The sequence below is a fragment of the Mixophyes fleayi genome, chromosome 2, assembly GCF_038048845.1.
Source record: "Mixophyes fleayi isolate aMixFle1 chromosome 2, aMixFle1.hap1, whole genome shotgun sequence".
NCBI classification, from domain to species: domain Eukaryota; kingdom Metazoa; phylum Chordata; class Amphibia; order Anura; family Limnodynastidae; genus Mixophyes; species Mixophyes fleayi.
Window position 1 is genome coordinate 331,274,997 of NC_134403.1, and position 12,676 is coordinate 331,287,672.

Consider the following 12,676-nt stretch of genomic DNA (forward strand, 5'->3'; position numbering starts at 1 on the left):
CTTTCTCTTTCCTACCACTGGGGGACACTGTGACACATTGGGTATAGTAGTGGGTATGGGAGTTCAGGCACTAAAACTCTATGGTTTTTACTCCCCTCCTCTACTATGCCCCTCCTCTCCTGGAGAACTCAGTTTTTGTTAGTGCCTTAGGAGTCAGGTCATTGGCGTATAGGCTCCTGCCTATACCCTGTTTAGTTAGATTTGTACATGTTTTTATTTTATTTTTTCTTATCAGGGTGAGATCGATCCCAAGACCCAGAGTGAGTGAACAGTCCTGGACTTCCTTCACTCTGATCCCCGCGCAAGGTAAGAAGTGGCTGTGCCCTATATCTTCCTTGCACCTTCTTGCCGGCAGGTCAATCCCCTAGACACGAGGTTAAATATATTTTAGTATTTTTGGCAGCCATTAGGGCTTTAGGTGCCCATACAGTTATATAGTTTGGGTCACTGTATAATTAGGTCACGCGGGGGAGATAAGGGATCTATCTCTCCTCGCCGAAGGTCTGGCCGGCAAGCACCCCTCCTCCCTCCCCCCGCCTCCCCGGGGACAACGAGCAGCGGGGACTGTGTAGCGCTTCGCTCTATTATAGAGAGCGGCGCTGATGTGAGGAGGGGAAAACGCACACGCTGCCTGGGCATGTAACTCTGCGTGTTGTGTGTTAGCCTCCGACAGCCATAACTTTAGTATACGCTGATCGGAGTAGCGCTGAGGAGAGGTTATTTTTAAATTCTAACTGTCGGTGGGTGGAGCCAGAGAAGGGATTCCTGCCTCCATCTTCAGTCCCTGCAGTGCAGAGGCGCCATTTTGGGCTCAGACACGGAGCTGCAGGCTAAAGTTTCTCTTCTCTGCTGTGTGGTATCATTTTTGACTAAAAATATACCTGCATTTCTGGTAAGGAGCGTGGAATATAGGGCCAGGGGAATTTCTGACCACTCGCCCCTCTGCCTATCTATTGATTTTGCAATTGATAGAGGCCAGTCCTTTTGGAAATTAAATCCCTTCTGGCTCTCCTTGATGGGTACAGGAGCGACCTTGGTGACACAGTGGGAAGGATTCTTTGTAGATAATCTGGTAACAGCAAGGCCACCTATAGTTTGGGACACTTTTAAGGCTTTCCTAAGGGGGACATTAATTGCTGGCAAAGCTGAAATTAAAAAGTCGTCCAGACAAAAAGAACAGATATTAGAGAAAAAGTGTAAATCCTTAGAAGCACAATACATTGCGGACAAAACTGAGGTTGCAAGGGGGACATGGCAGTTGGCCCAGAGAGAGTGGGTAGAGTATGTATTTGAGAAATCCAAACGTAAATTTCTGTTTTCTAAGCATGTACGATATGCAGAGGACGATAGAAATGGTAGCTTCCTGGCTTATCTGACAAGGGCGGAGAGGGCAGATGCAGCAGTACCGGTTATCTGTGATGACAGTGGGGTTAAGAAGTATCTGATGCCTGATATTGTTAAGGTATTTCATAAATATTACACGAATACATATAAGTCACGGGTCAGATATGACATGGATACGTTACAGCAGTATTTGAATAGTATCTCCCTTCCTGTCCTCTCCGATGATAGTAGGGAGTTTTTGGACTCACCCTTTACTCTTGAAGAGATTGATATAGCTATTATGTCATTCCCTAATGGTAAAGCCCCTGGAGTAGATGGAATCCCAATTGAATTATATAAAAAACACCGGCCCTTTTTTGTGTCTAGGTTGTTGGATACATTCAGCGAGCTGGGTGAGATTGGCGCTCTTTCCCCTTCAATGGCAGAGGCAATAGTGGTGGTGCTGCCTAAGTCAGGGAAAGATTTGTTGTACCCTGAGTCCTACCGCCCGATTTCACTTTTGTCAAATGATGTTAAGATTCTAGCAAAATTACTGGCTTTGAGGTTAAGTAGAGTGGTGCTGGAATTAATTCATCTGGATCAGACGGGGTTTATGCCGGGCAAGTCCACGTCTATCAATCTTAGAAGGCTGTATACTCTCCTGCAGGTGCGGTCACCCTCTTCTGAGAGCGAAGTTGTGGTGTCCTTGGACGCAACCAAGGCGTTTGACTCGGTGGAGTGGTCATACCTGTGGGAGGTATTGTCCCGATTTGGAGTGGGCCCGGAATTTATAAAATGGGTTAAACTTTTGTATTCACATCCAGTGGCGCGGGTCTGTGTCAATGGGCATCTTTCTTAACAATTTCAATTAGAGCGGGGTACTAGACAGGGATGCCCGTTGTCTCCGGCCCTGTTTGCATTAGCAATAGAGCCGCTGGCCTGTAAGATCCGGCATGATAGAGAAATTGTGGGACTTAGATCAGAGCACAGAGAGGATAAGGTGGCATTATATGCAGATGATATGCTGTTGTTCCTTTCAGATCACGACACTTCCCTAAAACATTTGCTGCGGGTGGTTGATGGATTTGTGTTTTTTTCCGGCCTAAAAATTAATTGGGATAAATCTAGCGTGTTCCCTCTGGGATGGGAGTTTCCCGTGACAATGCCAGAAGGCTTACAGTTAAAATGGGCATCGAAATTCAAATACTTGGGAATATGGATCTCTAATACCCCCGCTGAATATGTAGAACTTAATTTGCGGCCCCAGATCAAATACATTAAAGAAAAAACTAATGTATGGAAGAAGCTCCCACTTTCTGTCTCCGGTAGGATAAATTTAATTAAGATGATGGTGCAGCCAAAGTTTTTATATATACTCCAGCAGTCACCTGTATATATTCCACCCTCCATTTTCCGATGCATTGATAGCTATTTGATTTCATTGGTTTGTGGATGGGGAAGGGCTAAGGTCAAGCTCAGCTCGCTGTATAGATCCAGATCTTCTGGTGGATTTGCACTTCCTAACTTGAAATTATATTATTTTGCCTCTCAATTGGTCCACCTTAAGGCATGGGTTTCGGACCCCGATTACCATGAGCTACATTGGGTGTTGGTACACCAATTTAATTCTAATCACACTCCCTTACAGTCACTGCTGGCGGGGCGGCTTGGTATGCGGGCTCCTCCGCTCCTGATTCAGGCAGTTAAGATTTGGACAATCTGTAATAAAATAATGAAACAAACTGACATTGATCCATATACTCCTATCTGGGGGGCAAAGAAATTTGAGAAGTTGAATACTGTGAAGAGGGCCAGGGAGTGGTCTCGGTTGGGTGTGGTGTCGGTAGGTCAGCTTTATGATACAAATGTACTTAAATCCTTCGAACAGTTGGTTGGGGAATTCTCTGTACCCAGAACAATGTTTTATTCTTACCTTCAGTTACGACACGCCCTAAACACACAATTTAAAGGGGAGACTTTGGTGTTTGGGGTGGATCCACTGAGGAAACAATTACAGGCCTTGGGTTATAGAGGTCTGATCTCTCGAATGTATTCATGTCTTCTGTATGAATCCACTGCAGATGATTTGGATGGTTTGAGGAATCAGTGGGAAATAGATAGTGCCCCTTTATCAGACAAGGAGTGGGAAATGGTTACAGACAGTACTAAAGGTTATACTTCATCATTAAAATTTCAACAAATACAGGTGTTTATCTTACACAGGGCCTACTTTACCCCTATTAGATTGGCAAAATTTCGCCCGGATGCTACCCCTAACTGTCCGAAATGCAATTCGATCAATGCTAACTTTTGGCACCTTCTATGGGAGTGTTCATGTATACAAATCTTCTGGCGAAGGATCAGGAGATGTATTCAGGTTACTGGAATTGAAGTGTCTTTTAGTTCACCGGTCACTTGTCTCTTTAGGCTCCGATTGAAGGGGAAAGTTAATAAACTGACAAAAATGTACATTTCACAGTTATTGATGTTGGCTAAGGTCTGTATAGCGAGGCTGTGGTTGGCCCCGACGAGTCCCACGGTTAAAAATTGGAAGGCACTGGTCAATACCACCATAAGGCACGAGAGATTTGTTTATACTAGCAGACAGGCTCTGAAGGAATTTGAGAATATATGGTACAGATGGTTAGAGTCTCCATTCTATCCTATGTCATCTAGTACAGATGCTCTATCTACTTAAATGTATGGCTACCGCAGTTCTTATAAGAGGTATCTGAGTCCATGTAATAAACCCTGCATGTGTAACATACTTATGTATAAGCATTTACGATGTATGATCCTGAATGAATATAGCACATTTATTATTATTATGCTTTAATGTAATCTTGTAAATTCCGTCATTTAATTCCGATATGTATGCGATTGTTTTACTTTTCTTTTTGTTGTTTAGTATGTTTATATCTTAAAAAATTTCAATAAAAATACTGGATTTAAAAAAAAAAATATACCTGCATTTGATTGTCACTAGTGTGTATTGAACATTCACTGGCAAACTGTTTATATTGGCAAAGAGGTTAATAGAGTATTATTACAATTTGTAACCTGGTATATAGATCTAGTGTACAAGTCTTGTAATACTGTCTGGGGTCTTCTGTTGGACATATTAGTGGTGTTATATATTCTGTGACACAGTATATATATATATATATATATATATATATATATATATATATATATATATTAAAAAAAAAAAAAGTTCTTATCTTTTATTATTGCAATAATGTCTAACAAAGGGACCTCTGACAAGGGACCCTCTGGAGTGTCTGTGATGTATTTTGTTTGTGCCAAATGTAGAGCTAAGCTTCCATCTGGACAGCATGATAAAAATGCCCTTTGTGCAGCATGCGAAACCGCAGCACTCGAGCGTCCCGCCCCGGTACAGTCACCGGCAGTCATGGAAGAGCCGCTCTGGGTGAAATCCTTTGCAGCCACCATGGAAAGGTTTACCGATGTGATGTTGAAAGCCGCTGAGGTACGTGAACACACTGCAGCGAACACACAGGTAATCAGCATAACTCAAAATTCAGCAGAGCAGCGGGCCGCACGTATAGAGGCCTCACAGGGCATCCCTATAGACAGTGCAGGCCCATCATCCCAGGGTTCTGCAGCTCGGAGTGAGGAACGTCTGCTTGCAGTCTCCCGCGGGTCCAAACGGGGCACAAGAGATGATATTAGGGTGCGTTCTCTAGCTTCTGATCATTCCTCAGATGAGGAAGGGGATTTAGAGCTGGAGGCCCTGGAGGAAGACTCATTTAGTATGGCTCCGGCCTCGGCCAGTAATGTGGACAGCCTTATCCTAAATATTAGACATACCTTAGGGTTTCCAGAGCCTGAACCTTCGGCTCCTGCAGGTTTTTCCATTTTTAAAAGGTCTAAGTCTCAATTGACATCGTTTCCTACCTCTTCTCAGATGGTGGAAATGGTAACGGACGCCTGGGTAAGACCAGGGAAACAGTTCGTGATGCCCGCTAGATTCAAGAGTCTTTATCCTCTTCCAGCGGAAGACTCAATTAAATGGGAGACGTCTCCTAGGGTGGCAGGGGCAGGATTCGAGGAGGGGGGTTTCCACGCCACGATACAAGTGGGCGTGTCCAGTATGTGTAGGGGCGTGGCTACAAACACACACGGTGTCAAACACACAGATATGTAAACTGTCCCATACAAAGACAAGCACAGACACACACAGGATCAAACACACAAACATGTAAGCGGTCACATACACACACATACATACATACATACATACATACATACATACACACACACATACATAAACACACAGGATCAAACACACAGATATGTAAGCTGTCACATACACACATACATAAACACACACACACATAAACACACAGATATGTAAGCATACACACACATACATACATAAACACACACACACACATAAACACACAGGATCAAACACACAGATATGTAAGCTGTCACATACATACATACTTACATACATAAACACACACAGGATCAAACACACAGACATGTACACTGTCATATACACAGATAAGCACAGACATGTACACTGTCATATGCACAGATAAGCACAGACACACACACACATTCTTACCTTCTTCTGCTGCTGCCTCCTGCATAACACCCATGCTGCCCGTGTGAGAGGAAGGGGCGGGGCCACACTGCCGGCAGAGAGCTGTGCTCACACAGCAGGGGACTGACTGGAAGATGATTACAAGCAGTAGTGGCAGGTCCCGTGAGACACCCCAGGTAGGACAGGGTTTCTGGGGACTAGGAAACCTCCCCTGGGTGCGCCCCTGGGTGGACACACCTATTGCCCATTTATCCTCATCCTCAGCCATCCCTACACAAGAGCGGGTGTCTTTGAGAGATCCTACGGATAAAAAGTGCGACCACGCTTTCCGTTCTGCTTATACAGCTTCGGGTAGCTTGTTTAAACCCATGAGGTCCATTGCTTGGGCAAATAAAGCCGTTCAGATGTGGGCAGAGCAGTTAATTGAGGCAATTCAAAATAACACTCCGCGGGCAGACCTCCTCTCCCTAGTTCAGCATATTCAGGAGAGTTCGGATTATGTGGGTCAGGCTCCATGGATGCAATAGCTGTGAATGCCAGAATAGGCAGTTTAATTATTGCATCATGACGTTCCTTATGGTTACGTTCGTGGACCACGGACGCAGAGTCCAAAAGGTCGTTAGAGGTTTTGCCTTTTGTTGGAGTCACTCTGTTCGGTGCGGAGTTGGAGAAGGTAATTGAGGCGGCCACCAGGGGAAAAGGTAATGTTCTCCCCATGGGTTCCCGCAGACCTCGGCAGGCTCGGTTTCGTTCCTTTCGTCCCTTCTCCCGAGCCCGGAGTGGTACTCCCAGGAACCAGCCTCCAGCCCCTAGAGGAGGGAGCAGTAAAGGCAGGGGTGTTGCCAGAAGAGGAGCTTCACGCCCTAGTGATAAGCCCTCGGCATGACTTCTACGCCCCCACTCAGGTATCGGGGGTGGGGGCACGTCTGCTTCGCTTCAGGCGTCAGTGGTGGTCACCCACGACGAACGCTTGAACGCGGGGGTTCGTGTCAAGAGGATACATTTTAGACCTACACCATCCTCCCCCACCCAGGTTCCTGTCATCTCCGGTACCTGGTTGCCCTCTCAGACATCAGGCTCTTCTGAAGGCGGTAATAAAGCTTCAGGAGTCGGGTGTTATTGTTCCGGTTCCGATGCAGGAAAGAGGTCAGGGGTTTTACTCCACTCTTTTTCTGGTACCCAAAGCGGACTAAACTTTTTGTCCTATATTGAACCTAAAGTCCCTAAACAAACAGGTGATTGCCCAGCGGTTCAAGATGGAGTCCCTCAGAACAGTAATCGCGAGCATGGAACAGGGAGAATTCCTGGCTTCCATCGACATAAAGGATGCGTATTTCCATGTTCCCATATGGAGTCGCCATCATTACCTGCTTCGTTTTGCGGTCGGCCCAGACCATTTTTAGTTCAGGGCCCTTCCCTTTGGCCTGGCGTCAGCTTCTCGAGTATTCACCAAGATCATGGCGAGCATGCTAAGACAGAAGGGAATCACTGTAGTTCCCTATCTGGACGATCTTCTGCTGAAGGCTCCGTCAGCGGAAATATTGTCTTGTCAGGTGCAGACCACAATGGAGTTTTTGGAAGCCCATGGGTGGATCCTAAATGTTCCAAAATCCTCCCTTATCCCAGCTCAGCGCATGCGCTTTCTGGGTTTACTGTTCGACACAGTGTCACAGAGAGTCTTTCTACCTCAGGACAAGATCAGCGCCCTCCAGCGCAAAACCAGGGATCTGTTGGCTTGTCCTCAGGTGTCCATGCTCAGCTGCATGAAGCTGCTGGGGACTATGGTGTCAGTGTACGAGGCGGTCCCGTTCGTACAGTTCCATTTCCGTTCTCTCCAGCTGCAGGTCCTTCGGAAGTGGTCGGGGTCTCACAATCAGCTAGACAGGCAGATCATCCGCCTGTCGAGACCGACTCGGCTTTCTCTGACGTGGTGGTTGTCCACAAAAATCTGGACAAGGGTCAGTCCCTCCAATCTGGCCTCTGGACCTTAGTTACCACAGACGCAAGTCTGTTAGGCTGGGGGGGAGTCATGGGATCCTTAAGGTTTCGGGGTCTCTGGTCTTCCCAGGAAGCTGTTCTGCCAATCAGTGTTTTGGAGCTCAGGGCAGTTCTCAGGACCTTGATTGAGGCTCAGAGGTTCCTTGTAGGGAAGCCTCTTCAGATTCAATCGGACAATGCCATGGCCGTGGCATACATAAACCATCAAGGAGGAACGAGGGCCATGCAGGAAACAGCCAAGATCATGTTATGGGCAGAGAGCCATGTTCCTCGGATTTCGGCCGTATACATTCCAGGTGTAGAAAATTGGGAAGCCGATTTTCTGAGCAGACAAAAAGTTGATCTAGGCGAATGGTCCCTGTGCAAGGAGACCTTTGCTCTCCTGGTTCAACGATGGGGAATGCCAGAAATAGACCTCATGGCTTCCAGGCTGAATCATCAGGTTCCCCTGTACTGCGCCAGATCCCGCGACCCTCTGGCTCACGCCTCCGACGCCATGACCATTCCATGGCGGTTCAGACTCGTGTATCTGTTTCCACCAATTCCATTTCAGTCGCGGGTTCTGAAGAAACTAAAGAGAGAGCGGGTTCCCGCCATCTTAGTAGCCCATGGCCTCGCAGGGCGTGTTTCTCGGACATTCTAAAAATGTCCACGGGTCCGCCGTTTCGTCTGCCCTTGCGTCCAGACCTTCTAGTTCAGGGCCCCCTTCTTTGCCACGATTTAAATCGGCTAGCTTTGACGGCGTGGCGATTGAATTGTTAGTCCTTAAGGCAAAGGGGTTCTCGTCTCGGGTCGTTAACACCATGATCAGAGATAGAAAGTCATCTTCCTCCACCATATATCACAGAGTCTGGAAAGTATACATTCTCTGGTGTGAGTCGCGGGGAGTCCATACATCCAGGTTTAGCCTGCCCAGGTTGTTGGACTTTTTGCAGGAGGGTCTTGATAAAGGACTCCGTTTGGGTTCGCTTAAAGTACAGGTGTCAGCACTCTCAATTTATTTTCAGAGAAAGCTGGCGTCTCTCAGCGAGATCCAGACCTTCTTGCAGGGGGTTCTTCATATTCAGTCACCGTTTACTCATCCGGTGGAACCCTGGGACCTAAATTTGGTGCTCAGGGCTCTTTGCCTTCCACCATTTGAGCCTCTTCAGATGGCAGAGTTACACCATCTAACTTGGAAGACGGTTTTTCTCTTAGCTATTTCATCTGCTAGGAGAGTGTCGGAGCTGGCAGCTCTTTTGTTGTTCTTCTCCCTTCCTGGTGTTCCACGAGAATAGGGCGGTGCTTCGCACAAAACCCTCCTTTGTTCCAAAGGTCGTCTCTAGGTTCCATTTAAATCAGGAGATTGTAGTTCCGGCGTTCCAGCCTGGTTCACCTTCTCCTTCCATGTCTTCTGAGTCCTTGGACTATGACTTACAGTTGCTGGATGTAGTTCGGGCTCTCCGGTATTATGTAGACTGTGCAGCTTCGGTTCGCAAGACAAAGGATCTCTTTGTCTTGTATAATGCAATAAAGCGCAGCTGGCCAGCGTCTAAACAGGCAACAGGCTATTGCGCGGTGGATCACTTCTACCATCAGTCTGGCATATGTTCGAGCATCTAAGCCTATTCCTCATTTAATGAGAGCGCACTCTACCAGGGCAGTTGGTGCTTCTTGGGCGACGCATCATGGTGCTTCGGCTGAACCGCTTTGCAAAGCGGCCACTTGGTCATCAGTTCATACCTTTGCTAAGTTCTACAGATTGAAAGCATTCGCATCCTCAGATGCGAGTTTTGTCCGAAAAGTTTTACGCGCAGCAGTTCCAGAGCGTTCCCTCCCTTAGGGGCAACTTTGGTATGTCCCCAATGTGTCGCAGTGTCCCCCATTGGTAGGAAAGAGAAAAGAAGATTTTTACTCACCGTAAAATCAATTTCTTTTGCTCCACTGGGGGACACTGCGCTCCCTCCCTTGCTCTGTAAATAGTTTGTTATGTAAATGTTATGCCTCTATTCTTTGCCCTTTTAGGGCTTCTCCTTATAGTACACTTGGTTAGTCAAAACTGAGTTCTCCAGGAGAGGAGGGGCATAGTAGAGGAGGGGAGTAAAAACCATAGAGTTTTAGTGCCTGAACTCCCATACCCACTACTATACCCAATGTGTCGCAGTGTCCCCCCAGTGGAGCAAGAGAAATTGATTTTACGGTAAGTAAAAATCTTCTTTTCTAACTCTAACTAACTTTCTTCAATGCACTTCGGGGATTAGGGTAAAATGCCAAATGTAATAGGTTTCATATTTCCTCATTAAATAACCTTTTAAATGAGTATGCTTTTACCGCTATGTTCATACATAATATGATTCTGATTCACTCATTTTTTGGTGTACTAACAGTCTGATTTTTGCTCTATATAGGTGGGATGCAGGATTACAATTACATTTGGGGAAACTGCATGGAAGTGATGTTTGAGTTGTCATGCTGCAAGTACCCGCCTGCATCTGCATTGGCTGAGGAGTGGGAGAATAACAGAGAGTCTCTTCTCAAGTTTATGGAAATGGTAACGTCGGGCCTGATTCATTAAGGTTCTTAAATGAAGAGGATTCTCATTTCAGTCTCCTGGACAAAACCATGTTACAATGGAAGGGGTGCAAATAAGTGTTCTGTTTTACACATAAGTTAACTACTGACTGTTTTTTCATGTAACACACAAATATCAACTTTAAATTTCAGTGTACAAATAAGCTATCAAATATTTGTGTGAGGGAACATTTTTTGTGAGGGAAAAAAGTTGCTGCATTCTAAAGGGATAGTAGGGGTGAAAATCAGGTCAGGAAAAAAACAGTAATTGCCAGGGCCTGATTAAGGGTTCTGGCCGCCCTAGGCTAATACGGCCGCAGCGCACCCCCCTCCCCCCCTCCTCCGAATATATAGGTGTATAGGAACACTCCTGAATATGAATGTTCAGGTGTATTCTCCAGCATTCAAATTTAGACAGATTGTGCCATTGTCTCTTACCTGTCCTTGCTCTTCTCTCTTGCAACTTTGTTATCCTCTCGCTGGCTTCTGGAAAGTTGGCGTCCTTTTTTGAAAATGCAAAAATGTATTATAATGCAAACCCTGAATGATTAGGCCCTTTAGTTAAAACAAAACACTCCATTATGGCCAGCTAAAAGTATCCCATTGGACAGGCATATATAAGCAATATCTGAATATTTGTTGTCAATCAAATACAAACCTCTACCAGCCCCATCTCACTAATATTTAGTATTCTAGTGATTGCTGAGACCACCCATGTGACCACCACACAATCATGAGATTCTGCCCCCCAAAGCTGCTCTATTTTTTAAAATACCCCCTGCAGCCATTTTCCTTAACCACAACCCCCCCCACAGCCATTTTCCTTAACCCCTGCTGCAGCCATTTTCTTTACCTCCCACCCTGCATCCATCCCCCTTGCAGCTATTTTCCTTACCTCCACTCTGCTAGCTAGCTATCCCCCCCCCCCGTCACATCAAAACTCCCCCAGTCACATATATCAGCCCCCCTCCTCTGCCCTCCTTCATACATATCAACCTCTCTACCTCTCTATAGATTTTCATGGCAGCCCCCCCCTCCCACCCTATAGATTTGTATGACAGTCCCCCTCTCCCTCCCTATACATATGCATGACAGTCCCCCCTCTCCCTCCCTATAGATATGCAGGGTAGTCCCCCCCCCCCTCCCTATAGATATGCAGGGTAGTTACCCCCCCTCTCTATAGATATACAGTGTAGTTCCCCCCCCTCCCTATAGATATGCAGGGTATTTCCCCCCCTTCCTATAGATATGCAGGGTAGTTTCCCCCCCCCCCTTCCTATAGATATGCAGGGCAAGTTCCCCCTCCCTATAGATATGCAGGGCAGTTCTCCCCCTCCCTATAGATATGCAGGGCAGTTCCCCCCCCCCTTATAGATATGCAGGGCAGTTCCCCCCCTCCTTATAGATATGCAGGGCAGTTCCCCCCCTCCCTATAGATATGCAGGGCAGTTCCCCCCCTCCTTATAGATATGCAGGACAGTTCCCCCCCCCCTCCCTATAGATATGCAGGGCAGTTCCCCCCTCTCCCTATAGATATGCAGGGCAGTTCCCCCCTCCCTATAGATATGCAGGGCAGTTCCCCCCCCCCCTCCCTATAGATATGCAGGGCAGTCCCCCCCCTCCCTATAGATATGAAGGGCAGTCCCCCCCCCTCCTTATAGATATGCAGGGCAGTTCCCCCCCTCCCTATAGATATGCAGGGTATTTCCCCCCCCTTCCTATAGATATGCAGGGTAGTTTCCCCCCCCTTCCTATAGATATGCAGGGCAGTTCCCCCTCCCTATAGATATGCAGGGCATTTCTCCCCCTCCCTATAGATATGCAGGGCAGTTCCCCCCCCCCCCTTATAGATATGCAGGGCAGTTCCCCCCCTCCTTATAGATATGCAGGGCAGTTCCCCCCCTCCCTATAGATATGCAGGGCAGTTCCCCCCCTCCTTATAGATATGCAGGGCAGTTCCCCCCCCCTCCCCTATAGATATGCAGGGCAGTTCCCCCCTCTCCCTATAGATATGCAGGGCAGTTCCCCCCTCCCTATAGATATGCAGGGCAGTTCCCCCCCCCCCTCCCTATAGATATGCAGGGCAGTCCCCCCCCTCCCTATAGATATGAAGGGCAGTCCCCCCCCCTCCTTATAGATATGCAGGGCAGTTCCCCCCCTCCCTATAGATATGCAGGGCAGTTCTCCCCCCCTCCCTGTAGATATGCAGGGCAGTTCCCCCCCCCTCCCTAT

At 47.1% G+C, this 12,676-nt stretch overlaps 1 protein-coding gene across 1 annotated transcript; it reads left to right on the plus strand.

Moving 5' to 3' along the window:
* Positions 1-5,869: 5,869 nt before the first annotated feature.
* On the plus strand, positions 5,870-9,429 carry LOC142139351 (uncharacterized). The gene is made up of 2 exons (XM_075196882.1): positions 5,870-6,801; positions 7,003-9,429. The coding sequence occupies exon 2, from the start codon at positions 7,245-7,247 to the stop codon at positions 8,535-8,537; it is 1,293 nt and encodes a 430-aa protein (XP_075052983.1). The 5' UTR covers positions 5,870-6,801; positions 7,003-7,244; the 3' UTR covers positions 8,538-9,429.
* The last annotated feature ends 3,247 nt before the right edge of the window (positions 9,430-12,676 follow it).